This window comes from Ipomoea triloba, chromosome 4 (genome assembly GCF_003576645.1).
Source record: "Ipomoea triloba cultivar NCNSP0323 chromosome 4, ASM357664v1".
Lineage (NCBI taxonomy): Eukaryota > Viridiplantae > Streptophyta > Magnoliopsida > Solanales > Convolvulaceae > Ipomoea > Ipomoea triloba.
In genome coordinates this window covers 32,250,869-32,278,183 of record NC_044919.1, presented here as the reverse complement: position 1 = coordinate 32,278,183, position 27,315 = coordinate 32,250,869, and the positions used below count along the sequence as shown (strand labels likewise).

General features: G+C 35.7%; 4 protein-coding genes across 6 annotated transcripts; 3 read left to right on the top strand and 1 right to left on the bottom strand.

The window, feature by feature from the left end:
* Positions 1-2,923: 2,923 nt before the first annotated feature.
* On the top strand, positions 2,924-7,222 carry LOC116016614. 3 transcript variants are annotated; one of them, XM_031256964.1, is made up of 4 exons: positions 2,924-3,519; positions 3,852-4,074; positions 4,195-6,493; positions 6,665-7,222. In XM_031256964.1, exons 3-4 carry the CDS (start codon positions 4,328-4,330, stop codon positions 6,941-6,943), a joined length of 2,445 nt encoding a protein of 814 aa, XP_031112824.1. In that variant the 5' UTR covers positions 2,924-3,519; positions 3,852-4,074; positions 4,195-4,327; the 3' UTR covers positions 6,944-7,222. The 3 variants fall into 3 exon arrangements, with proteins under 3 accessions (XP_031112824.1, XP_031112823.1, XP_031112822.1); XM_031256963.1 differs by having other exon boundaries at positions 3,785-4,074; XM_031256962.1 differs by lacking the exon at positions 3,852-4,074.
* Positions 7,223-15,433: 8,211 nt separating this feature from the next.
* Positions 15,434-20,453, top strand: LOC116017300 (serine/threonine-protein kinase BSK5-like). The gene is made up of 10 exons (XM_031257853.1): positions 15,434-15,978; positions 16,068-16,291; positions 16,427-16,562; positions 16,855-16,988; positions 17,120-17,225; positions 18,107-18,192; positions 18,292-18,480; positions 18,654-18,818; positions 19,382-19,495; positions 19,993-20,453. The coding sequence occupies exons 1-10, from the start codon at positions 15,897-15,899 to the stop codon at positions 20,233-20,235; spliced, it is 1,479 nt and encodes a 492-aa protein (XP_031113713.1). The 5' UTR covers positions 15,434-15,896; the 3' UTR covers positions 20,236-20,453.
* A 614-nt stretch (positions 20,454-21,067) lies between these two features.
* LOC116015118 (DNA-directed RNA polymerases I and III subunit RPAC2-like) lies at positions 21,068-21,952 on the top strand. Its single transcript, XM_031255129.1, has 4 exons — positions 21,068-21,206; positions 21,293-21,398; positions 21,585-21,661; positions 21,771-21,952. The coding sequence occupies exons 2-4, from the start codon at positions 21,298-21,300 to the stop codon at positions 21,920-21,922; spliced, it is 330 nt and encodes a 109-aa protein (XP_031110989.1). The 5' UTR covers positions 21,068-21,206; positions 21,293-21,297; the 3' UTR covers positions 21,923-21,952.
* A 9-nt stretch (positions 21,953-21,961) lies between these two features.
* Positions 21,962-25,268, bottom strand: LOC116015117. The gene is made up of 2 exons (XM_031255128.1): positions 24,307-25,268; positions 21,962-22,444 (listed from the first exon to the last, which is right to left on the bottom strand). Exons 1-2 carry the CDS (start codon positions 24,834-24,836, stop codon positions 22,228-22,230), a joined length of 747 nt encoding a protein of 248 aa, XP_031110988.1. The 5' UTR covers positions 24,837-25,268; the 3' UTR covers positions 21,962-22,227.
* Between the last annotated feature and the right edge of the window lie 2,047 nt (positions 25,269-27,315).

Here is a 27,315-nt window from a genome sequence, read left to right as displayed (position 1 = left end):
TCACCCAACCTGTCTGTCAACGGTCACCCAATCGGTCCGTCGACGGTCACCCAACCGGTCCATCGGCCGCATGATCGGAGCAACACACCTTGTGGATTGGAGGCTCACGACCGACAACTTTTCGGGAACCGTTTTTTCATCACCTCGAGTAATTCAACCACTTCGAGCGAACCAATGCGCATTTTGCGGAGTGACTGTTCAGCCCATGCAAATATGCCATCCACTTGCATATCAGACACCATGTGCATAGTGATCCACTTTGTATAAATATAGGGGTCATTCCCCTCACTAAGGAGAACTCATCAATACTACACTAATACACTTGTGATTTGCTCATTCGTCTCTCTTGCTCTCTCCTTGTTACTGTTCGTCACCCGTAGAGCGACATAGCTTCTTACCGCTCAGTCGTTAACCGGTAGACCGACCGATTGACCGGCCGAGCGACATTCTTCACCACACGTAACACACGTATTCGTAGCGTAATCGTAGACCCGTTTACATTTACGCTATCAGTAATAATTGGTTGGAGAATAAAAATAAATGTAATAGTTATTTTTAAGGGCAAAAATGTCAATTTAACATTACAGGGGAGAAAACTACCACTTTTAAAATAACTCAGGGGGGAAAACTGCCATTTTAATAACACAGGGGGAGAAAGTGCTATAAGCACATAACATAGGGGAGAAAAGTGTCATTTTCCCAAGTTAGAAATATTAATATTCACAATATCCACAAACCGAGTTTAAACCCTCCAAAAAATATCAAACACATAAATTAGGACTCGAATCCTCATGTGTGTTGCAATTTAATCTGTAAACACATTTAGTGAAACATACCCCACCTCTTTATAACAATGGCTTCATTACTTCCAACAAATAAAAGTGACGGATAGGATTCACTGCCTCCTTTTGTTATAACATAAGTTTGAATTCTTTTTTTTGTCCGGATAATAAGGAGAATTCACAATCACTACATGAGAATATCAACTTACTGCAAACCATATAAAAAAAGTAAATTATACTAGAAAAATCATATATGACATAATCAACCGAAAGAATATTAGCAATAATCAAACTTATAATTTTGTGATACAAGAATTATGATCTACTAATTAATTCACTCCTTTTGGAGCATATGTATATTTATTAATTAAGGAGGCTTATGGAATTATGCCAGGGCCGTAGAACTGAATTACATAAATCTGTGGGCACTATTTTGATGTTATTGTAAGACACAATATTTACGATGAATGCATAAAATCGTGCGATTTATGAATATATGAACAGTAAAAAATCGGATGGTGATGATTCGATCAAGTACAAGAGGCGGCCCCGCAGTGATTAAGGATCCAAACCTTTTCATCATGATTCATGACATTTTTATCAGCCAACTTTGTCTTACAAATAAAGTCTGCTTTACATAAGCGTTGCTTTAACATAAGCGTCCAATAAATAAGGTTTAGAATTTGGGTTGTGTTGTGGGCCCCATGGGGGAGACACCCTTGATGTGACACGACCACCCGCTATTAACTATTCGCTTCCGAGTTCCGACCGTTGGATGAAAGCTAGCGATCTTCTTCTACGGTTCTACGCTTCTCGCCACAATTTTACGAAGCTAAATCAATTTTATTATTATTGTACATTTCTAATAGCAGCCTCATTTGTTTAGAATTTTTTTTAGTTTGTGCATGTCAAAGTAGAAAAGAGGAGTAGTAAAGAGGAAAAAAAATTGACAAAAGCTATATTAAAAAAAAAAACAAAACAAAAAACAAAAAATCAACAAAACAAAAACAACAACAAAAGTTATGCCTGAATGGATAGTTCATATGAGAACATGTTCCACGTAAAAAATAATGATTGATATGATCTATCCATACGAGAGATTAACGGTTAAAAGTTGTTGGTAAAAATGACGAGGTCAGTTATAAGTGTTTTAATTTATTATCCATATTTTCACCCTTTAGTTAAACTATTTTAATTTATTCGTGAATCATTTCAAACTTAATGTGAATTATAGTTTATTTGTGCCATTTTGCTCCTAGGAGTACTTATCCACAATAAGTAAGGAGTTAGAAAACTTTGAAGGCAAAAAATAGCAATTAAATCACAAATTTGAAAGCAAAGTAATCAAAAGATGATAAGAGTCCACATGAAGCTAATGAGTTGCCTAAAATACTTCCAAGATAGCTAAATAATTGTGCTTTTAATGGTACTGATCATTTTGGCAAACCAAACTTGTTCAATGCTTAGTATTTCGACAATATCTCAACATAAAAATGTCCAAATCAAGTGATTTTTGTACCATTGAAAAGAAAACTTAAATGACTACAACTTTTGTGAAACCATCAAGCAAAATTATAACGTTAAACTCGTACATTATAAACTCGTACACTCACATTATATCTTTCCTATATCAGTTACATTTTAATATTTAATTGGTAAATTGTGAACATTTAAAACTTGAATCCATCTTACAAAGTGGACCCATGTCCACAAAATAATAAATAATTTGCCACCTTTATCTATCCTTTCTCATCTCTCATTCACCACAACCAAAATCCAACAAAAAAAAACATGTACTCTCTCCGTCCCATTTTACCTGTCCTATTTACTATTCATTGGTCAAACCAACTCTTCATTCTTTGCTTATTTTCCTTAGTAATTTTTTATTATTTTTAAATTTAATTTTTTGTGTTTAATAGTACTTTTAATGTAGTTTCTAAATATATAAATTTTATAATTAAAAATTACTTCAGTCAAGCCTCGTTAAACAAACCATACAACCATTTTGGGACGGAGGTAGTAAAATTTTTAACAACGTATATTTCTATGGTTAATATTAACGACGTCAAATGAATGGCACTGTTTATCCCTGTGCAGAAATACTTGAGTGAAGCGTAGTCAACCTCACTGTTCACCACTTCACCAGATTTCAGAACGAGACAGAGCAATTAAACCCATCTCTTAAACGTAAAGAGTAGAAATGCTGATGCAGTGCTGCAGTAAACTTGCATGAGGCCCACAAGAAGATGAAGATGAGAGCTCAAAGATTTACCCAGCAAAGAATCTTATAGAGGAATCACAAGACGCTATCCCCAGTTCCCCACACCCTTTTTCTCCTGACATAAATCCAGAAAACAAAGTGAACTCCAGCCAAAAGTTTGCTCTTTTCCCATATCTCCTCTACCTTTTACCCACCTTTGCTTTTACTCATAGCCTCTCTTTTTCCCTTTCTCTGTGATTCTGTATATTCCCTCACACCATGCCCTGAAAGGTTTCAAGAATCAGGAGAATGAGCTTCAGCCCAGCTGTGAAAGGACCAAAAATGGTTCTGGAATTCAAAGAGGCGTCTGGGTTCTGAGAAAGGCTTTGTTTTTTCTTCTGGGTTTTTGTTAATTTTCACTCTTTTCTTGGATTGCAAGTCTGGGCTTCACCGCCGGCATTTCTGGTCCACCGACAGCTATTTCTGAGGCCATTAAGGGTTTCTTTCTGCACTGCAATTTTGAGTTGTCTGAGTTAGGTATGCTTCAAATCATTTCCATAATTGTGTAATTATATCTTGAGGTTTGTTCTGTGGGGTCGCTATTTTCTTGTATTTTTGTGATTGAAAGCTGAAACCAAGGGTTTGGGCTATCATTGTTGATGTTTTATGATTACCTTTTCAGAACATGAAACATTTGCATTAGCAAAACAAAGTTTCAGAAATTTGGGCAGTCTTTTAAGGTCTGCAATTGTTGTAGAGAACCCCAAAAAAAATTGCAAGATTAAATTTGGCTTCTTTGCAGATGGTGGAAGATAACAATAACTATTTCCTGTCTTTTTGCCCATTGTTTGTGGTTCTTATTTCTCCAGAGTTTATGAGAGATAGTTGAATAGGAAACAAGTAAAACATGGTTTGAAAAGTTAAATTCTTTGGTGATGGAGGGCTTGTGTTGGAAGGTTCTCTGTTATGTTCCTTGGCTTGTATCTTCACATGCATCCTCAATGTGGTTTCGCTATTCAAAACTTTGAAATTGGGTAATCCGTGATCTGTAATCAGTACGGCGCTTTGTCCTTTAGAAGAGTTCCAGCTTTGGTGAGGATGGATGGATTTACCTTATCTTTTGAGGACCACTCCATTAGTTTATTTTACTGTCTTTTTTTTTGTTTGAAATTTTTTATTGACTACTTGCTGCAAACTTTGTCTTTTTTGCAGTTGTCATCCATTTTCTTCAGGTCCAATCATGAAATCACTTGATTGTATACTGAGGAACCTGTCTTGCATTCTAAAAGTTGTAATCTTTGAGGCTAGAATAGACAGATAGTTTGCGGTTACATCTGTGCAGCTCATGGAGTGCCGCTCTGAGAAAGGCTCGAGTGGTCAGCAGACGATGAACGGGATAGATGGTGGACGTACATCAAAGCAAAGTTCAAAGTTTGGAGATAGGCTGACGTTTGAGAAGCCCGAAGTTTCTAATTTCAATCGTGGTGCGTTAGAAAATGTGGATATGGTTCCACCGAAACCTGCCAAGTTAAGCCAGAAGAAACGAGGTGAAAAGAAGGCAAGTGATGATGACGAGGTTGTTAGATACATGTCGAGTTTGCCAAGTTATCTGCAAAGAGGAAAAAACCTGCAGGAGAAGGCTTTTAATGTTGGGGTTCTTGATTGGAGGCATCTAGAGAGATGGCAAAGTAAACACAAGCAAATTCCTTCTAGCACTAGTGGATTTTCACCGTCCAGCAGCAATACGTCTTCGTTCTCCTCAACCGAAGAGTCATCATCCAATTCTAGTAGCGGGCATAGCTGCTCTCCTTCGAATCACAGGATGCATCACCCTACACTGCAATCTCATCTATTTTCCACTCAACACTCCTCTGAAACTGGTGAAAAGTTGCGGGACCTAAAACCTTGCCAAGCTAAACCCTTGAAAGTGCAACAAAGTGTCCCGAGTACACTTCATGATTCGGTTGAGAAAGTAGAGGAATTGAGTAAACATTCAGAGTGCCATCATGCTACTAAGACTAGGAAGTCACAAGATATAAAGGTTGATATCTCGATATCCAAATCGAAGGGAAAGATGATGATTCTAGACGGGGAACCTATTATGAAGGTAGACGATAAGTTGTGTAGCTCACAATGCAATGCTGATCCCGACTGCAATACAGCAGCTGGCCTCCATGTGTCTAAAGATGCACAACGGTATAGTTGTAGTTTAACGTCCAGCACAACTGATTCAGCCAGGAAAATAGAAGCAACCAGAAGAAGCTTTTCAAATGGTATTAAACTATCATCAAAACCAAATGAACCTTCAATCAGTCCCGGCAAAAGGTCATCTACTCCTCCCAAAAGCTGGAACCTGCAGGGGAGGTCAGCTGGCGTGCTGCAAAATCCAGCTAAGGTCATATCTTCTCGTGGATCAAATCCAAAAGAAGAAACTTTAGAACCTACTGCCAGAAGTCCTTCTCCAACTCGTTGGTTTGGCATTGCGATGGGTAGGATAGACCGGACCAGTAATGCTAAAGGCACTTCAACTATGCTTCCCGGTGCCAAGCACCAAGTGAGGGCTGAGGCTTGCGCTTCCTCTGTTCCATCAACTTCCGACAAAGCAGATGCCAAAAATAGGGCAGCATCTACTCCGTTGAGAAGGTTGCTGGAGCCATTGCTGAAGCCAAAGACAGGCAGTTCTGACAATTTTGCTGGATCATTGCAGGGAGATTCAACATCTAGAGATAAGCGTTCCAAATCAGCCCCTAGGCGAGGAGAATCTCTTACTCCATACATGATGAAAGTAAAATTAGATTTAAAAGGATGTAAAACAATTGAAATTGGTGATCCATCTCCTGCTGGGAGACATGGACCCTCCACAATGCGAGCTCTTCTGCAAGTAGCTATCAAGAATAGTGTTCCTCTATATAAATTTGCAGCTGAGAATGAAGGTAACGTTATAGCAGCCACAATGAAGCAGTCGACTTCATCCACAAAGGAGAAGCACAATTTGATCTACACATTCTTTACCATCCATGAAATGAAGAAAAAGGATAGAAGTCATGGATATATTCCTAGTGTCATTGCACAAATGAAGGTTTCTGATGTTCCATTCCCAGATGTTATTGGCCAGAAGTCAGGCTATCAATCAATCATTAGAGAGTTTGTGTTGTTTACCACGGGAGTAAAACAGGCAGGTCAGCAAACTGCAGACCCGCAGCTGACTGATGATGAGCTTGCAGCCATTGTTGTAAAATTTTCCCACAAGGGCACTGCAGAAGTTGGAGTGTGTTCTGAGACCCAAGACGTTAACATGAACGTTATTCTTCCCGGTGGTAATCATGGACTACCCAGAAAAGGTGAACCTTCTTCACTCATTGAAAGATGGAAATCAGGTGGGTCGTGTGACTGTGGGGGTTGGGATTTGGGTTGTAAACTAAGAATCCTTGCCAATCACAATGGAATGAGCAGGGAATCCAGTTCAACTAAAGTTTCATCAAATGCTGAACAGTTTGAGCTTTATCCTCAGGTATTATGTTCAGGGATATAATTGTTCTTTGTTCGTCCAAAGTTTTGTTCCCCCATTGTGAATGCTAGTTATATTCATTTTCGAGTTCCATATTTCAGTTGAAACTTGAAACCAATACCAATTGTGAATGTCAGTTTTACCGGTCTTTATTCATTTCCAATCTTTTGATAGGGAGAAGATCAAGAAAATAAGTCTGCCCTCAGGCTGAGTCCTTTCAAGGATGGTATCTTTTCTGTGGAGTACACCTCATCTCTCAAAATCTTACAAGCATTTTCCATTTGCCTGGCTGTTTTAAATACTAGAAGAGATGAATTTTGCGAATCCGCCAATGCATTTGGGGAGGATTCTTCTCGACCCACCATGGTGTCAAATGTTTCTGACAGAGCCCAGGCGGAGTTTCCTGCCAAGCCCGTCTCAATTCCACCACTTTCCCCTGTTGGAAGAGTCTAGATTGAATGCTTCATAGTAAGTAGACGGGATCTAAATCAAGTCTGTATAGTGTTTTGATTTTTATTATCATGAGTTTAAGATCTTAGACCTAGCAAACAAAGGGTCATGAAAAGCCAAAATGGCTCAAAGTAACAAAGTTGAAGCTGTTTATAGGAGAGCACAACTCATGTTAGTAGTAGAGTTTCATGTTAGTAGAGTTGAAAGAAGCATTATCATGTGATTGGCATCTGAGGTGGAACAACCTATTTTATGAATGCATTTGGTGTTAGCTGCTGCAGATATGGAAACTTTTGGGGGCACCATTTACTGCTCAATCCAAATAGGGAATGACGATTCAACCCAACTACCATAAGCCATAAAATCACCAAAAAGGATGAATTGGAGAACTATATCCCCTCCCTTACTTTGAATTGGAAACTTTTGGGGGCACCATTTTGGGAGAACTGTATGTTTGTTCTGATACCAAATTGAATGATGCATTGCGAAGAACAGAGTCCCTTAGGCCTCAGATACGAGAACTGTATGTTTGTTCTGATACCAAATTGAATGATGCATCGCAAAGAACAGAGCGGACAAGTTAAATTACAAAGAGGAAGAGGAGATAACACAACATGAGTTGGAGGAGATGTGAAAGCCAGGAAGAATCAATCACGTGAGGATTGGTGGAAGGATGGCTAACATGTGAGCCAATGATAGTGGCAAAATAATTGCTTCTTGGTTGAGGAATGAGTGAAAGGTCCCTACACCATCTTCATTTTTCTCCTCTATACCTGCACCTTCACATGGCCTCCTTTCTGCTTCACTCCAATCACCCTGTCCAACTCATTTTCCTTTTCTTCTTTAATCCCTCCCCCCCACCCCACCCCTACCCATCCATTGTACCCTACCAGTGTCAAGATTACTACAAAAAGTTGAAGACTTTGACATCTTTGCCTCTGTACATTTTGTTCCCTTATGACCATTTGCCAACTTGGACTAGACCCCAATTTTTTATTTTTATTTTTTTTTTAAATTTCACACCATAATAAAACATAACATATCATGCACCATTGCTGTAACCTATAACAAAATCAAATCTCTAAACATGGTAGTTATGAACACTACACTATAAGTACTACAGACATGACATATAGACATGCACTGGATATATAGATTGTATAGCACTTGCCCAGTTGCCCTATTGAATTATTATATAAAGAAAGAGAGATTAATTACTTTACACTTTGTCCTCGACAAGAATTGTCAATATGTGACAAAACACCAAGTCCCACTTCATTATCCGTCCTCCTAACGTTTTTTGACCAGCCTTAGAAATTTTATCGTTTTAATCGTCAATCTAAACCGTTACACGAATAAAGAAAAAACGTAGATCAATGATGGCCGGCGGTCCAATCATGGCCAAAGAATCTCTGCTGCTTGCACTTCATCTGCTGCTAAATATCTCTTGGGGAGACATAAAACATGCAGATGCAGTGGTACTGTTTAACAGCTAGTTTTGCCTGTATTGGATCTTGAAGGGGGAACTGTTTGGAGGGACAAACTAACAGTCTGTGAGCCTGTGAGGGTCTGAGGAAGAGAGTATTAAATAGGAAAATACATGCATTTTCATGATGTCAATTTGGGGTCTGAGGCCCCCAAATGTTTGCTCAGATAATATGATGATCACACAGCTAATTTTAACCATAATTTGAGCTGGAAATTGGAGGCTTTTTTTTTTTTTTTTTTTAAATGTATAAAATAAAGACAAAAAACAAAAGTTAGGTCAAAGTGAAAGGACCCCCCCAAAAAATTCAGGGTAGTCTTTTGGCTTTTTAACTACATCATTTCATTAGTTCTTAGAAGAGTATATATTAATATTGGGAAAGTCAATAAATATATAAAGAAAAAAATTGATATTTTTTTTTTGAATAGAAAAAAATTGATATTTTTAGTCTTTTAGTTATAATTGGGGTATAAGATAGTCTTTCAATTATTTGTGGTGTATATTAACTTTTGTCTAATGAGGGACAAATTTGATCCTTATGGTTTAACGAAATCTTAATAGAGACTAAACTTGTCACTTTGATAATAATTTAAGAACTAACGGCAAGTTTGATTATGGAATGAATTTTGAGGAAAATAAAAATCATATTCCACAAAGATTGGAATAGACAATGAATATAATATAAATTCCATTCCATTGTTTGGTTCCTTTGGTTATACTGTTGTATTTTTTATTTTGAAAGCCAACAAATCAAACTATTATTAAAGCAAACTTAAAATAAAGTCAAGAGGAACGGCCTCCTAATACATAGGACTAGAACGAGAGCCCACCGCCTTTGCAAGAGCATGAGCCGGTTGGTTCGCTGACATATTAGTTACTAGACAACAAAATATACATATTCTCAAGAATGCTATTATATTCCGTATTTCATGACTAAACATGTTAGAAATCTATATGTATTAAATACCTACTTGACATGATTTTTGAGAGTGAAAATAAATTGTGTAAATGGCCGCCAACTGCAATTTTTTTTTTCTCTTTTTATCTTTCTTCCACGTGGTCCGATAAAAATCTTAGAAAAACATTCATCATTGACCTTGCTCTTAGAGCTACAAGTCTACAACTGTAACACAAAATTGTCATTTACATTCTTTTGTTATACTAGGGAAACAAAAATTGATAATTATAAACACCATAGTTAAGCCATACTGATACAATTAACTATTATGATAGGCCAAATGTCATTTGGAGAATTAAGGTTTAAACAGTCCAAAGCTCAACTTGCATAGTTATTAACTTTTAGGATGAAGACCGTTCGGTTCGAACGGAACCGAAAAGGTTCCAGTTTCGGTTGTAATTCAAAAAAAAAGAAGAAAAAACTAATGTATTTTTAAAAAGCATATGATCGTCGATCAGTTTAGACTCCAAAATTATTTTGATTTTGGTAAACTAATTAAAGTTAAAACTAATTCATTTCTAAAAAGATATGTAGCCAATTTAATCTTATTAAAATTATGTAAAATTTTAAAATTATTTTTTATTTTTTAGTTTAAATTTAAAGTTTAAATATTTGATACAATCATTTAAAAAAAGTTTCGAATGAAAACATTATTTATAAAAATTAATTGTTGAATTTGAACTATTAAAAGATAAAGTTCAAATAAACGATTCAAATCATAACAATTAATTCCAGTTCGTCATTTTCCAAAATCAAATCCCAGTCACCCCTAATAACTTTTCGATAAATATGTGACACTTGCAAAAGAAAAAAAACATTCAAAATTTAAAGTTTAAGAGACTATAGGATTAAAAACATTAATTATGTGTTTCACGAACATGATGATAACTGATAATATTATTTTTTTAAATAATAAACTAGTTCATGATGATAACACTGTTAAGGTTATTTTTTAAAAATAATAAATTATTAAATTAATTCAATTATTACGCCTAAATCCTAGCTTAATTGGATTTTCCACTTCTGACTTTGAGTCTTTGACCAAAACTTGCCCCTTTTGCTTTTAGGTGTTCAATTTTTTTAATGTTTCGTTTCCACTGATGCATTTACTGTTGATATTTACTTTTTCTTCTTCTAAAGATTGAATCACCAATCGTACAAGCTCTCACGTTCCAACCTAATAAATCATGTGAGAAGAGATAACTAACGGTAACTCAGTAACTCAACAAACACGGTCAAATGCCGGTGTACACAAGAGATATGCTCACTTTAGACATAATCCTACACTGAAGTTGTCGAGCTTCGAACATTTGTCCATTCTCTCAAATACTCTTGATATTTACTTACAAGAGCTTGATAGGCAATAATATAATTACTGAGAATTTCAAGTATAGTATTTGATATATATGATAATTTAAATAGAATAAGTAGTACAAATACCAAAATGCTTGTACAATTACAATTTTTATATAAAGATGTATGATTATTATGGAGGACAATTTGATCCTCATACCTCAAACTGTCTTCTCATGTACTCTGTATTCTGAAATTACAATTTCTAAGAAGAAATGGGATTTGCAATTCACCAAATTTAAAAATTTGTAATTCAAACTCTGAAAATTTTCACTTTTTTGAATTAAGTAGAAAAAGAATAACAATTTATATCTACCAAACACCCCATTAGGAATATTCGGATAGCAATGTGAAAAAACAAGGAGTATACTCTATGTCTTTGTCCTCATGATCTCAATGTGTTCTTCCTATATGTTTTTGTTCGGAAAAAAAATTCTCATTCCTCATTTTTGTTGAAAATATTAAAAGAGAAATATAGTTAAATTTTAAATATTTAATTCTTCATTTAAACTAAAAAACCAAATATTAGTATAGTATTTTATTTAATTCTTCATAACTATATATATATATATATATATATATATATATATATATATATATATATATATATATATATATATATATATATATATATATATATTTAATTACAAAATAATCAAATGAGTCGCACTTTTGTGAGACCGTCTCGCATATCCTTATCCATGAGTTGAGTCGGGTCAGATTAATATGAAAATGTAATATTTATACAGAAAATTGTTATACTAATTAATTAGAAATAAAGACTAAGACCTTGTGGTCTAGTGGCATCTGGTTGCACTCACATATGAAAGGGGGTGGGTTCGAGCTTTAGTGAAGATGATATTGGCAAGTGTTTGCTACTTATAAGGAGAAATATAATACGTAGTACTTTTTAGGTAAAAATGTAACACTTTTAAACTAAAATGTAAAAGTATTATATTATTTTCATATAAATAATAAATATTTTATTTCTAATTAGTATTATATTTTTAAGTATAAAATATTATACAAATTTTTGCCTAATCAAATATATATCATTATAAAAATATTTCACAAGTAATCAAATAGATCTTTTTACATAATATTAAAAGATAAATTTTTAGTTGTCGCAGCAAAGATCTCATTGGAGGGGAACGTTTACTTCAAGAGAAGCTTAAGCAATGGGTATACAGGAGAGTTTGAGTTGGTTAAAACTTCATAACTTCGATAATATTCATGTCGAAACCGACTCACTACAAGTTGTTCAGGGTATCAACTCAATTAAGGGGGAATCTTCATTCTATCTAGTTCTTAAGGATATTAAAAAAATTATGAGTAACTTTACTCAAATGTTTTTATCTTTCACTAACAGCCCGTATGGTTCGCTGGAAAATATTTGAAGGAAACGGAATTCAAATTCAATGCAAAATAAATTACCAGAAAAATAGATTCCATTGTTTGGTTGGTGGAAAAGAAATTACTGGGAATATAAATTTCATTGTTTGGTTAGATTTGGAATTATAAAGAATAATGAATATATAGACAATTATACCCCTACATAATAATAACAACAATAATAATAATGGTAATTAAAGAAAATTAGTGAGAACATAATTCTCCTCCTTGTTTTTCATGAAAAATAAAATACCAAGGAGTGGCCAAGGAAAATGTTTTCAAATGAAAATATTTTCCACCCAACCAAACAAAAGGAAAATTTAAATTTTCTCAAATTCAAGATCAAACCAAATTATCTCCTAACTGAGATGTGAATCAGACAGTCCTATCAGTTAACAAATAAGTCTGTTTCTACCTCTAATTACTTGCAGCGGTTGTTACTTAATTGGCAAAAGGGTGAAATAGGCTCATGTATTACCATTGATTGTTCATCTAGCACCATGAACTAAAATATGGTTCATCTAGGCCATTATACTCTTAATAATTTTTCATCTAGCATTTTTAGCTTATTTCTAACAAGTTACCCATCTAATTTGATGACATGGAAAAATAAAAATTGACAAAATGATGACATCTTATTTATGTGGATGTTTTGGATGATTTCTACCCTATTTCATTAATGAAAAAAATAATTTCTTGCAATGAAATAGGGTAGAAATCAAAATTGCTATATAAAGTTTTAAGAATTAATATCACTTTTGGTCCCATGACTTTTGAGTTTTATCAATTTTGGTGCACAACTTTAAATTTTTTCAATTTTGGTCCCTAACTTTATAATTTTTATCAGTTTTGGTCCTTCCGGCCAAATTGACGGTGAAATGTTGTCGAATTTTATATTTTAAGGGTAAAACCGTCATCTCAATGAAACGTCTTCATTATCTAAACAAAATCACTGTAAAATCATATTTATAGGTGTTTTATCGGCGCAAATAATGGGGAAGACAGACAGAAACTAGATAGATATCTATGAGATTTATAGCATCGGCAATTGACAAATCCTTATTTTTCTCTTAATATGATTTTTCTTTTGTTTAGATATTGAAGATCTTTCTTTGGGATAATGATTTTGTCCTTAAAATATAAAATTCTGCAGCATTTTGCCATCAATTTGGCCGGAAGGACCAAAACTGATAAAAATAACAAAGTTAGGTACCAAAATTGAAAAAATTTAAAGTTGTGCACCAAAAGTGATAAGACCTCAAAAGTCGTGGGACAAAAAATGATATTAGTTCAAGTTTTAACTACAGTGTATGTATAGCGGGGTATTCACTATCGTTCGGCAATGAGATTTCATGGAAATCGATATATGAAAATTAAATTATTTTTATAATAACTTAAGATATTGTATTGGGTAAATTTTATTTTATTTTAAAAATAAATTAATATTTTTGGATAATTGATTGACTTAAGATATTATATTTTTAGATGATTTCTTGCAATGAAATAGGACAGAGATCAAAGTTGCTATATAAAGTTTCAACTACAGTGTACTGTGTATGTATAGCGGGCTATTCAATGTCGTTCAACAATGAGATTCCATTGAAATCGATATATGAAAATTAATTTTTTTTTATAAATAATAAAATTTACCCAATACAATATCTTAAGTTATTATATTTAATTTTTATATATCGATTTTCATAGAATTTCATTGCCGAACAATTTTGAATACCCCACTACATACACAGTAGTGCAGTACACTGTAGTTAAAACATTATATAACAACTTTGATTTGTACTATATTTCTTTGCAAGAAATCATTTTCTTCATTAATGAAATAGGGTAAAATCATCCAAAACATCCACATAAATAACATGTCATCATTTTTTCTAATTTTATTTTTCCATGTCATCAAATTAGATGGGTAACTTGTTAGAACTAGGCTAAAAATGTTAGATGAAAAATTATTAAGAGTATAATGGCCTAAATGAATCATATTTTAGTTCATGGTGCTAGATGAACAATCAATGGTGCTAGATGAACAATAAATCGGTTTGTTTACAAAAAAGAAAAAAAATGTGAGAGGCTATCCTTAACAAGCAATTAAATCTGGGAGATTGCTCTGTGTGAATGGAACTACGTTGAAAGTGACGGAAGCATGAAGCGACAGCACGCCGCACCCGCGACGCCCTCCACGTGACACTATCCTACGTTAAATTACTTCTTTGTCCTCTCTTCGTTTCAAATTACAGATCCAATTTGTTTTCCGTTTTTTTATTTTTAAGATCAAATGTATTTTTTTTAATAGTAAAGGAAACTGGTGATTATTGTGGTATAGTGACACCAAATTACATTCAATATGAAAGAGAGTGAATTCGAGATTAAGTGGAGGTGTTGTTATCTATTTGTGCTTTAGTTGGTTGAGAAAGTAATTATGAACAGATATTACATTGTAACAGAGTCAATAATACTAAAAAAACCTCATTGTTTATGGGTTTATGGATCAAATACTTATTTTGTATTGAAGAAATAAATTACATTAAAAATATTATATACATTGATATTAGCTAAGACCTAAGAAGATGCTGACAATAATTAAACTCATTATTATCTTTTAATACGATAATTCTGTCTCACTTACTCAACAACTCAATTTTAGCTATAAATCTTTTTTCTTTTCGGTACATTATTTGTAAGGACCACATATCAAAAGTTAAGAGTTTTTAATGCAATAACTCTTATTTTAACTTTTTAAGGATTCATTTATCTATAATATCATGAATTAAATTAAGGTGGCATGTCTTTGCACTAAGTAATGATAGAGATAGTAAGAGTATAAATGTTCTTATTATTGATTTTTGAGTTCGATAAATTAAACTTACATTATGAGTTATTCAGTAAATTGAAGTGTGCGCTAGTTTCATTATTTATAATCTTTACAAATCAAAATAGGTGACTAAATATATATTACTTTTTCATTCTTGAGATACTACATACTTTACATGTGTTTCCTTCAAAAGTTCAAAACATACTTTACATGTGCTGAACATATAATATATAACTATATGTTTATATATATATATATATATATATATATATATATATAAAATTCAATTATCAATTTAGACTTTTAGTAGGGATGGAATACATACTTTACATGTATTTTAGAAATTTGATTAGAAATAGTAGAAAGAATAAAACCTCAAAAAAAAAAAAAAAGAACAAAAATTATGGCAAAATTAACGAGACGGATGGAATATATTGTTGGAGTGATAAAATAGGATTAAAGAAAGAAGAAGTGGTTTGTTGGGTAATGTCAAAATGAACAAGTCACAGGCATGCTTTCTTGATTCAAAAAGATGAAAGATAAATAATGTGCGTTTGTGTGTATGTCCAGGCAGATGGAATGTGGAAGTGTGCAACCCCTCTCCCTTCTCCCCTCTCCCCTCTCCAATCTCCATCTCCAAAACAGGGACAGGGAAAACCCTCTTTCTTAGCTTTTCTTCTCTCTTCATGGGAAATGATTAAACAATTCTAATAACATCACATCATAGCCTGTTTGCTATATTCCCATCTCCATTCTGATTCCACCAGCTGAAAGAGAAGCCTAGCTTCTAATTCTTGCCATGTTTTTAAGTTTAGAGAGAGAAGGGTTTTGAGCAGAGAAGAGTACCAAGAAACACTGCTGCATTTCAGTCTCTGATTCTCTTTCAAGATTCTGTCTTTTTTTTTTTCTTTTTTTTTTTGAGTCCTCCATAATTGATTCAATGGGAGCTCGTTGCTCCAAGCTTGGGTTTTGTTTCTGGTCTTCAAACATCGATTCCAATATCCCACGTTCCTCTGATCTTGGTAAGCTTTTCTTCTTAATCTATCAATTTCAGTTTTTGTCAACTTAATATCTGCTGATTCTTGCTTGGATTTGTGTTATTTTGTCAAAGACAAAGGTGGAGAGACTGAGCAGGGGAAATGGCCAGCTTTCAGAGAGTATGGTTTAGATGAGCTGAAAATTGCCACCTCAGGCTTCTCTGTGGACAACATTGTATCTGAACATGGCGAGAAGGCTCCAAATGTTGTGTATAAAGGCCAGCTCGAAAACGGCAGTCATTGGATCGCGGTTAAGCGTTTCCACAAGTCCGCCTGGCCCGATGCTCGCCAGTTCCTTGTAAGCTCACTTATATTTGATTCCATATTTGTGGCAGTATTTGATGGAGAACTGTTTTTCTATGTTTGAAGAAAATGAGGAATGCATCTGCAAATTGTGCTTTATGTGTGTGCTGTCTTGATGTTTTGTTGTTAGGATGAAGCAAGAATGGTGGGGCAGCTGAGAAGCGATCGTCTGGCGAACTTATTAGGCTGTTGCTATGAGGGGGATGATAGATTGCTTGTTGCAGAATTTATGCCTAATGAGACACTGTCAAAACATTTGTTTCATTGTGAGTTGTGTGATTCCTTTCCAATATTTTCGAATAAACGAGACAATGGAGACTTGATGAAATGTATTAGGGTTTAGGAGGTTGTGTGCTATGTTGACATTATACAAAGCTTTGCAGAGATTTTAAGATGTGATCCGTATTCAAACCTTCTCGTGATAGAGCTTGATTGACTATGTTCTTCATCCACCACGAGCTTGATTCATGCTAATAGTCTGCTTGATTATATGTAAAAATGAGTTCTTTTGTCTTAAGAAAGACTCGTAAATATTTGGTGTTGATTGAATTGATTTAGGGGATACCCAGCCGCTGAAATGGGCAATGAGGTTAAGAGTTGCTTTGTATTTGGCACAAGCGTTGGATTATTGCACCAGTAAGGGCAGGGCACTATATCACGACCTCAATGCCTACAGAGTTCTCTTTGATCAAGTAAGTTTGCTCCGACTTTCTACAACCTTTATCTCATGGACTTATTGGCATTTCCCAAGTTGTGTTTTGTTCAATGTTCAAAGAATTTCTACTTTCTTCTGAATCTTCTCCTAATATTTGGCGTGTGACAGGAAGGTAATCCAAGGCTTTCATGCTTTGGCTTAATGAAGAATAGTCGAGATGGAAAGAGTTATAGTACAAATCTGGCCTTCACCCCTCCAGAGTATTTAAGAACAGGTGTGGAAATTTCTCTTTGAGAGGGCATATTTCATTGTCATTATTATGCGTGGAATGAAGTGAAATGATGGATATCATTTACAGTCTAACATTTTAAGTTTCGGTAGGCAGTACCTATATGTTGCAATTACGACAACGTTGATATCCTGGAAAACATGTCTACTATTATTAGTGTCAGAAAAGAAATGTATGACACTAGCTATGTTGTCATAGGAAACTCAAAGAATGATGCTAAGATTCTGAAGTCCTAGATTCATCACCTCCGCCAAAAAGATCCAATCTTATGAATACTATTTTTTTTGCATGTAATCTATGCACAAGCACATATATGAACCAAAAAAACGGAGCTTTACCCCACCTCAAACATCATTGGAGTTGGGCTCCCCAGGTTGGAGTAAGCCAGTAGTAAGGTGTGGGCTGGGCTCCTTGTGTGCATAGTAAGGCGGGGGACTGACTGAAAGGCTGCTCGTGAGACTCGGATTTACATCCTCTAGTGACTCTTGGGGCGGGTAACTAGAGGCTAGGATTAGTCTGGCGTAAGCTAGGAAACCTATGTATTAAAAAAAAAAGTAGCTTTTCATGAATTGACCAATTCTGTCAAATATTCTATGGTTTCCCTCTTTTACTTAAGCTATGACAAGCATCTAATTCAGACTCTCCTGGAACTATTGCCTTTTGTACATGTGCTATTATGAGTTTGAAAAGTAGTGTGCAGTAGCTTGATATTGGCAGCTTTAGGAAACGTAGAGGGCGTTGAAGCCTCTATTTTCTTATACTCCGGCATGTCTAAACTAAAATTTGAAGGCTTCGATATCAGACATACTTGTGTGCAGTCTTTTGACAGAAAGAATCTGAAATTATTATTGTTATTCTTCTGGCAGGCAGAATAACGCCTGAGAGTGTCGTTTTCAGTTTTGGCACCCTGTTGCTTGATCTTCTTAGCGGAAAGCATATTCCACCGACCCATGTAAGCACTCATTCTTAAAATCATGATGATCGAGTTACAAGAATAGTTGAAGCATTTCACTAAAACAAGTTCCATCCATTCAACTACTTCTTTGTACAGGCACTTGACTTGATACGGGGAAAGAATTATCTGGTGTTGATGGATTCATGTTTGGAGGGTCACTTCTCAAATGACGAAGGAACTCAAGTAGTGCGATTGGCTACGCGTTGTTTGCAGTATGAAGCTCGGGAGAGACCAAATGTCAAATCCCTTGTTACCAATCTCACTTCTCTTCAGAAAGAAGCAGATGTAACTTTTTATTCTTTTATAAATTTGGCATCAGTTCATGGCAACATCTTAAACTGTATATATATATATATATATATATATATGGTCGACCTTGATCCTTATTCCAGCTGTCATGGCCATATTTCACTGTCTGGTAAAATTTTCTGAGTGGAAGTCGCATTACATTATTTCAGGTGGCATCACATGTTTTGATGGGCATGTCTCAAGAAACATCAGCTCAGGAACAAACACCGAGATTATCACCTCTCGGTGAAGCTTGTTCAAGAGTTGATCTAACTGCCATCCACGAAATTCTGGAAACTACTGGATACAAGGATGATGAAGGGGTTGCCAATGAGGTTGGTGTTTCTGCTTTCTGATCGTACTCATCTACTCAAATGCCCTATCTTTACATATCCCATCAGCAACTTTGGTGCACTATCCTTGCTTTATTCTCGTGTTAAATTGCTGCAATAGTCCAACGATTATTTCTAGTTATTTAACTTTTACATATAATTGTTTGTTAAGGTTGCATATGTTATCTTAAATTGAATCTTTTGCATTTTGTTTCTTATATTTCTGAAGCGCAAGCCTTGTACAGTCTCTTAGTAATTCAGCTCTGAACATACAAGTTCACACTCGTCTATGAAAAGGTCGAATGAAGATGCTTCCTGTCTTTCCTCTTGGACCTAGTTTGGTGATTAGCATTTATACTTTGGCTTAAGGATCTTCCATTTTATAGTTGTCTACCCGATAGACTTTTCCACCTACATTACTGAAATTCGTAGTTCTTCAACTCAATCATTATTGTAGTTTAGGTACCGTGTTCATTTGCATTGGTATCTGCAACAGACTTAACCAAGCTTGGAATAGATAAACAAGTCTAGGTAGGTTGATATGCTGACATTCTTTGCTTTTGCAGCTCTCGTTTCAGATGTGGACCGGTCAAATACAGGACACCTTAAATAGTAGGAAACGGGGTGATACTGCTTTCCGAGCTAAAGATCTTACAACTGCCATTGATTGTTACACAGAGGTAAGCCACCCGTTTTTATCAAAACCAGTGTGGAAGCTCTAATTTTGGACATGCATGATGTAGAAAGAAATTCACATTAGATTACTAATATCTCCATAATTTCTGTCGATCAAAAGATTGCCAGAGTTTTATGAAAGCTGTGGTTTTTCGTGCCTATTGATTGAATGAACACTTGCTCCTAGCTAAACCAAGATTGTCTACTAACACTATAACCTAGTGAGGCTATGAGTATACCGGCTTTTGGATCTTAAACTGATCTGAGCTACCGAATGTAATAGTAAAAAGTATTTGTAGATAGGGCAACCAGCCAAGTTGGTCAAACTGTTAACTTGGTAACCATAAGATTACAAATTCGACTCCCAGAGGGAGCGGCCTATTCGCCTTCTTGGCTCAGCTATGGGCAACCTAGGATGGTTTACCTCCTTTGCCAGATAGGGTCACAAGGCACTCAAAAAAGTATTTGCAGATCATATGAATAGAATATGTTTCCCTTGCAGTTTATAGAGGGCGGGACTGTTGTGTCCCCATCTGTGCTCGCCAGACGCTCTCTGTGTTACCTGATGAGCAATAAGCCACAGGAAGCGCTTGCAGATGCTATGCAAGCTCAGGCAGTGTATTCTGAATGGCCGACCGCCTTCTATCTTCAAGCAGCCGCCCTCTTCAGCCTGGGAATGGACTCTGATGCGCGGGAGACACTGGGGGATGGAGCTGCGCTGGAAGCCCGAAGAAAAAGACACTAAAAACTGTATAGATATTTCTTGTTCTATTAAAACTCCTTGCTGCCCCATTCACCTTCCATTTGCCCAAACCATCAAAATACTTAATATTATGCAGCAGAAACAAAGGTTCATTCTTGCTTTCATCAGAATGGAGGTGATGATTATCTTGTATTTTTATTCAGCTTAGAGATTTGAATGTCTGCAAATGAAAACAGATTTTCTTTTGGCTTCTGTGATCATTTCCAGAAATCTTCATATTCTTCACTATAGATTCACAAGAACATAAATATCAGGACTTCATGGCTTTATTAGCAATGGGGAAAACCAAAAAGCCTAAACTTGATGAAAATTTCCTGCTATGTCCAGATTAGTTCAGATCAAGAATATATAAGGTTGTAATGAACTTTCCTGAGAATTTAAAAGATGGAAAATGAGTTAATGTCATCTTAGTTCTCCAAGTATAATGGTTTTGTCAGGTTTCTTTAACTTTCATATTTTAACAAGTCGTGATTCTTCCGTTAGTTTTAGTCGTTTAGACCGTGTAAAGTAAGGACAAAGTCGTTCTTTTAAAAGGACCAACCACTGATGATTAAAATTTGAAAGTTAAAAGGATTACATGTGATTAATTGAAAGTTTAAGACTAAACTGACAAAATCATACTTGGAGAACTCCAAATGACATTAGCTACTGAAAAATTATTGACATGTTTGGTGCAACATTGACTTAGAAAAGTTTTGGTCAACTAGGAATCTAATTCCTTGATATCTTTAAGGGATAAGATTCTTTTTTCAGGGGACTAGGAATGTACAAAATTTATTCAATTACACTCTATACTAAAGAGAAAAAAAAAAGGATTAAACCCAAGAAAATCGCCCTGGAATCCTGGATGGGTTGAACTAGTCCACTCCCGGAGTTGTTTCTAAGAACTCCCGAATATAATGCAGATTGCCAACGGGGTTTATTTAGGGTTTCTTCACCGGCGAAGAAGAGCGGTATAACTGTACCTGTTACTATTGAAATCCCCTTTGTTGTTTATGTATGTATGATTGTATAGCTGAAAATCAGTTGATCTTGATAGGGATAATGGAACACGGATCAACCAAAGATCAATCAAGCTCAACATTTTCATTCAAGGATGAGGATCATTCTCTAGCCAATGCTCTTAGATTCACTCTTAACCAAGAGTTAGATCTTCTTCTTCTTCTTCTTAGCCTTTTTCTGCAGATTTCTGTTTCTCTCATTCATGCAAAACACTGAAATTTTCATGCAGTTCCCTCTCAACAACAATCTTCCTGAAAATGTTTTGTTATATTCTTTAAACCCTGTGAAATGTGAATGAATTTTACCACATTTTGATGTGAATTCTGCAGCCCAAGAGTGATTACTTGTGGGTACAGCATCCCTCATCCCTCCGAGGTTCGAGTAAACATCAGAGTTCAGACTACTGGTAAAGCTTCAATCTTTATTTTCTAAAACCAATTCTTGCAGCAATTATGTTAAAATTCTTGAAGGATTATAAGCAGAATCTCAAAAAATGGATTTGGCTTCAATTATAGGGGATCCTGCAAAGGAAGTGCTGAAAGATTCATGCCAAGACTTGATGCTTACCTGCCAGCATGTAAGAAGCACCTTTGATCAAGCTGTTGAAGCTTTCAGGAACAAAAATGGCAGATCAGAAAAGCAGAATTCCGAGAATTTAGATTCTTAGGTTAGCAGGCAGGTTAGTGTTATGAACACATGAAAAACATCTGTTTACTTTTATGCACTGATAGACTGCAAAGGGAGTATTAATTTACATGCAAGGAATAATAACAATTCACTCTTCCAGAAGGGTTTTATGTACAAGCTAAAAATCCAAACGGGCTGAACTAGTAAATGTTTAGAACTGCTTAAAGAAGATCCCCCTACCGCAAGTCCTGTATATCCAAATAAGCCTCTGCAGAAGAGATTATAAAGGGCTCGGGATTCTGTTGCAAACCTTGAGAGTACTGCCCGGGTGCCCTTCAGTTGGATTCACGGCAGAATATTGAAATGAAAGAGCCATGAGATGACAAAGGCAAAAACCATACAGGCAAGTAGGAAGTTCATGACACGGCGACCACGCCAAAAGTTTTGGTTCTCAGACACGACCACTGGTGCTGCTGAAGCTACTCCACTAGTATCGATTTCTTCGGTGGTCGCCTGCTCTCCAGCAATATTGACGGCTGTTGCCCCACAGATTTCGCAAGTTCTGCATCAAACATGGATAGATAAAGAAAACCTAATTTTATTAATTTTGACAGCTTAAGACGGGGCTGTATCCTAGGTTATTCAATTTCATAACTCGAACAATACAACTGAACCAGACTTAAGTATGCTTGTCTCCACATAAATTGTTATCTCTAGTCAAAAGAAAAGCACTAAGTCAGTCTTTGCCCTCTTCCCCTTCCAAATTCCAAAGAGAAATCTTGGAATCAAATACCCTTAGACATAATAAGGGTGGATAAATTCGGATGGGACCAGATGTTGTTGACATTATGGTAGGTCAGATGTTCTATCAACTTTGTTTAATGTTTACAATTTCACCATTCTCATTATCTCATCTATGATTAATAATGATGTGCTAGTACCTTTCTTTTATATAATGTTTAGCGTGTTGATTAAGCAATGTCTAAAGAGGTTTATTTAGTTGCCTCAGACAAGTATGATTGGATTAGAAATCTCACTTGTCAAACTTTTGATTGCTAAATCGGTAACCAAGACATCTACAAGGGAGTTGGTCTTGTGTGAGACTGTCTCATGTGAGACGTGTAATTGGTCTTGTGTGAGATTGTCACACGTGAGATGTGTAATAGCTAAAATGTAACACTCTTTGTCTATAGAAAAGTTATACATTTTACCTAAAAGAATTACACATATCAAGTGAGACAATCTCACACAAGACCTACTCTCTACAAGGTCATCCATATCCACCAAGATTAGACCGTCCTAGTGGGTGCGAGACCTGTTAAGACATCATTTGACTACTTTGCATTTGATATCACCATAACAGCTGCAATCACATGAACTCCGGTTTTAGGTTTCTTAAGACATCATTTGACTACTTTATTTCACGGCCTGTTAGGCATTTTTCTTTCTTCTTTCACTCTGTATTACACTTTTTTCTCGCATAAAAGATCTCTGTCCAAACCTTCAAATTAAGGTAATGCAAAGACTGGTAGCTACAGTTACCTAGGGATGAAGCAGAAAGTCCATGTAAAAACCGCAAGAAATTCAAAGATGAAAATTTACAAGAATTATGTGCACAGCAAAAATTAGGTTGAACTCCTCCCAGTTGCTACATGTTCTTATCCATAATGTTTGGGTTCTGGTGGATAGTCACACAACCAAATGACAAGAAAAGGCAAACAAATAAGGACAATAATCACTGGGATAAAGGGAAATGGAGCAGAGCACAAAAAATAAGTGGCTGCTAAGTCAAACACAACCACGTTAGCTCAAAAAAAAAATGCTCGGGGGTATGGAGCGGGAACTGCATAGACCCGTGTGTTTGTATTCTACTACAACAGGAACCAAATTATTAGAAAGTGACAAAACCATTGCTGAGAATCTGAGATCAATCCCATTTAATGAATGTTACAAAGTGAAACGAAAACCGGCCCCACGACTCTGAATGATATCTACTTCTAGTATCACTACAAACAATCATCTTATGAGTGGCACCTAACTTTAGATCCATTCCCTCTTATGGTCACGACGAAACCGATTTCTGATTTTAGAAACTACAAACCATACTGTGCATATGAAGGATAACAGATAAAGTAGACATTCTCAGTAGACACAAAATGCTGTACCTAGTAAATAGTCACAAAATGGTACTAAGCCCTATTCCACTATCAAGCAGAAAACAAAACCATAGTGATCAATGGGGAAAACAGTTTTCCTGATTTCCCTTAACAGTTCCAGAACAAGATTCATGGGATAACCTAAGAAACCTCGGAATTTACAAGGACCAAGATTTTAGAAACATTAATCAATGGTTTGATTTTATGACACTTAAATGCAAGAAGCAATAAAAGATGACATTTTTATGAAGAATTGCAGAAGACTTACGTGTTTCCTTTGATTTTGAACCAAGTTTCGGCGCAGTGTTTGTGGGCAGTCCCCAAATCGCCTCTACAAGAACACCCCAATTCAATAGCGCCGCCGCCGGAGGGCTCGAGTTCGCCGTCACCGCCGCCGCCGTCAATGCCGCCACTTCCCGACAAGCTCAAATGGCAAATTCTGCAATCCCTCTCGTCATTATGCACTTTGAGCTCCAATTCGCCGCTCTCCAAATCAATCTCGTCGTCCGACAGGGCCCCCGACACCGAGCAAGACTTCCTACGACTTCCCCTGAGCCGCTCGGTCGCCGCCGAGCACCGGCATTCCTCGTAGGGCCCACCGGCAGCCGACACCCAAGACTGATCCGAGTCCGAATCGGAGAACCGGAAGCTCCCGTCGGTGGTAGTCTCACTACTCGCCGCCATGGACGGCCTGCGTCGACGCCGCCTACGGCGGCGTCGACGGTAGTGCGGATTCCCGGCCCCACCACCACCCCCATTTCCTTCCACGTCAACATCAGCAGCCTCCACAGTCGGCATTCCAAACCAAACGTCGCCGTTCACCACTGAAAAACAAACAAACAAACAAACAAACAAACAAAAAAAACACCCACAAGGCCACAAAAGCTCAGAAAAGAGGGGGAAGAACAGAACCGATCAAAGTGCCCTCAAACAAACGAAACTACTAAAGAAAAAAAAAAAAAAAAAGTAAAAGAACAAAGAAACTGAGAAGAGTGGGGTGCTGGGAATTAGGTGGTGGTTTTCCTTTTTCTTTATATGTAAAGATGTAACATAATGTACGTATCTTAGGTGAGGGTGGGGGGTGGGGTAGGGGGTGTTGGTGGGTGTCAGTTTAGAGCAGAGAGATGAAAAGAGAAAGAGACTAGTAAGGCTACAGTCTCCATTTTCTATGGTGTAAAATCACAGAGGGTTGCAGAGGGGGACCCCACCCTCCCTTCTCAAAGCTGAAACTGCTTTCCTGTTTGGGATAATTTTACTTTCACCACCAATGTCTAGGATAATAATACTTTTCATCCTTCCAAACTTCTAAACTTTTAATACTCTCCATCAACGCAAAATAATTTTGTTTTTTAAAGTTCAAATCAAATTTTTTTTGTTTACACAAATGGTGTGATTGAGTTGAGTATGATGAGACTAAGATGTAAATTAAAAAGAATAAGTTTTAAATAATGGCACACATATATGGTATAAACAATATAATAAAACTCAATCTAAGGGTGTGTTTGGAAAGTAGGAAAATGGTTTCTGGAAAATGATTTCTGGAAATTATGAGTCATTTTCCAAAAAATATTTTCATTTCTTGTGTTTGGCTGCAGAACAGAAAACTGTGTTGGTGTGTTTGGCTCATTTTCCAGAAAATGGGTAGGAAAATGAACAGAATTATATAATTGAATATTTTAATTAATTTGTTTAAATGTAACAACATTTATAACAAATATACAATTCAAAAAATAAAATAATCACAACAAAACAATATCTATCTCATAAAAAAATTAAAAAAATAATAACAAATAAAAGTGACCGACTGGTTTCAGATGTCAAATAAAAAAAATAAAACTCATAATATCTATCTCATAATAAAAAAAATAAATTATTACTTAAAAACAAAAAGAAAAAATTGAAGATGTCAAGAAGATGGGATGAAGATGAAGAAGTTAAAGCATTTAGGAGGCCTAAGGAGATTGAAGAAGCAAAGGAGAAGGAAGAAGCAAATTTTGGAAAATGACTTCCCCCAAAAAAAAGGGGAAGTCATTTTCCATAAAATTGGGCTTATTTTCCATTGACCAAGAAGTTCATTTCCATTGACTCTATTTTCCCCCTTCTTCCCAAACACCAAAAACCCGGAAAATGATTTCCAGAAATCATTTTCCGGGTTTCTAAACACACCCTAAGTATCCTTAGGTAAAGACAGTTTAGGGCTTTAGGCATTAGTTGGCTCTACTCAATCAATTTTTATTTATTTAGGGTTATTTTGTTCAAAATAATAACATAATTTTGAAAACAATCTTAAAATCTGTTGGGCAAAAAGGTGCAATGAGTGCACATCCATATAATCATAAAATCAAATGTAAACATAGAGAAATATGAGACTCGGAGATGTCATTGCCCAATCACCCTTCACAAGTTAAGAAAGACTGTCGAATATGTCATTGTCTACTATAGTGTTACAAGTCCCCCTACCTTGCCATCGTCACTCGTTACAATTAATCATAGTCTAGAATTTTAAGATTTTTGACATTTATTTTTCAGCTTTAGAGTGTATATTCGTTCTCTTAAAGGTCAATAATAAACTAGACAAACTAAAACACATTAAATGTTTTGATTAGCCATGTAGCATCTAGTGTGGGTGGCCTAATTGTATCATCACCTCTCACCTTAGAATTTGAGATTTTTACTCTCTATTCATCTAATGAAATCCAATCAATCTAGTTAAAAATTGACATTTTAGAAACAATACATTTTGAAGAGAGAAAATATCATTTTTGGTCCCTTGACTATCATAGTTGAATTTCAACTGAAAAAAATAATGTGTTGTAATTAGAAAGGTATTTTGGTCCTTTCAAATATATTTTATTGCAGCAACACACTAAAATATATACACACAAAAAAAAATTACATGTTAGAAAAATTTATTGCAGCAGCGCATTAAAATATATGCACACCGACAATATATACACATTTACTACACTACAGTAACTACATTGGTCATATATACAATACTGACAATATATACACACAACTAGGTTAAAATTATCTTACTAAATTGCGACCTTTGCCAACTAGGTTCCATCTTCATAGTGAGTATTTCGAAAAAGACCTTGCTAGGTAGAATCGATTGAAACTTTTGATTGTCTTGTTAGGGTTCACACGAGAAACATAAGAAATGGAGATGCAGGAAGAACGTGAGAGGAAGAATCGGTTGAAGCTTGGATTGTCTTGATAGGGTTGTTAGGATTTACTTGAGAAATAGAAGAAAGGGAGAAGAAGAACTGGCAAT

Bases quoted from the DNA above. Each gene is read 5' to 3' on its own strand.
- LOC116015118 (XM_031255129.1), top strand. From the start codon at position 21,298: ATGGAACACGGATCAACCAAAGATCAATCAAGCTCAACATTTTCATTC. The intron at 21,399-21,584 runs GTTAGATCTTCT...TGAATTCTGCAG, and splicing joins AGATTCACTCTTAACCAAGA to CCCAAGAGTGATTACTTGTG. The intron at 21,662-21,770 runs GTAAAGCTTCAA...CTTCAATTATAG, and splicing joins CATCAGAGTTCAGACTACTG to GGGATCCTGCAAAGGAAGTG.
- LOC116017300 (XM_031257853.1), top strand. From the start codon at position 15,897: ATGGGAGCTCGTTGCTCCAAGCTTGGGTTTTGTTTCTGGTCTTCAAAC. The intron at 18,819-19,381 runs GTTGGTGTTTCT...TTGCTTTTGCAG, and splicing joins ATGAAGGGGTTGCCAATGAG to CTCTCGTTTCAGATGTGGAC. The intron at 19,496-19,992 runs GTAAGCCACCCG...TTTCCCTTGCAG, and splicing joins CCATTGATTGTTACACAGAG to TTTATAGAGGGCGGGACTGT.
- LOC116016614 (XM_031256962.1), top strand. From the start codon at position 4,328: ATGGAGTGCCGCTCTGAGAAAGGCTCGAGTGGTCAGCAGACGATGAAC. The intron at 6,494-6,664 runs GTATTATGTTCA...ATCTTTTGATAG, and splicing joins AGTTTGAGCTTTATCCTCAG to GGAGAAGATCAAGAAAATAA.
- LOC116015117 (XM_031255128.1), bottom strand. From the start codon at position 24,836: ATGCCGACTGTGGAGGCTGCTGATGTTGACGTGGAAGGAAATGGGGGT. The intron at 22,445-24,306 runs GTAAGTCTTCTG...TGTTTGATGCAG, and splicing joins TTCAAAATCAAAGGAAACAC to AACTTGCGAAATCTGTGGGG.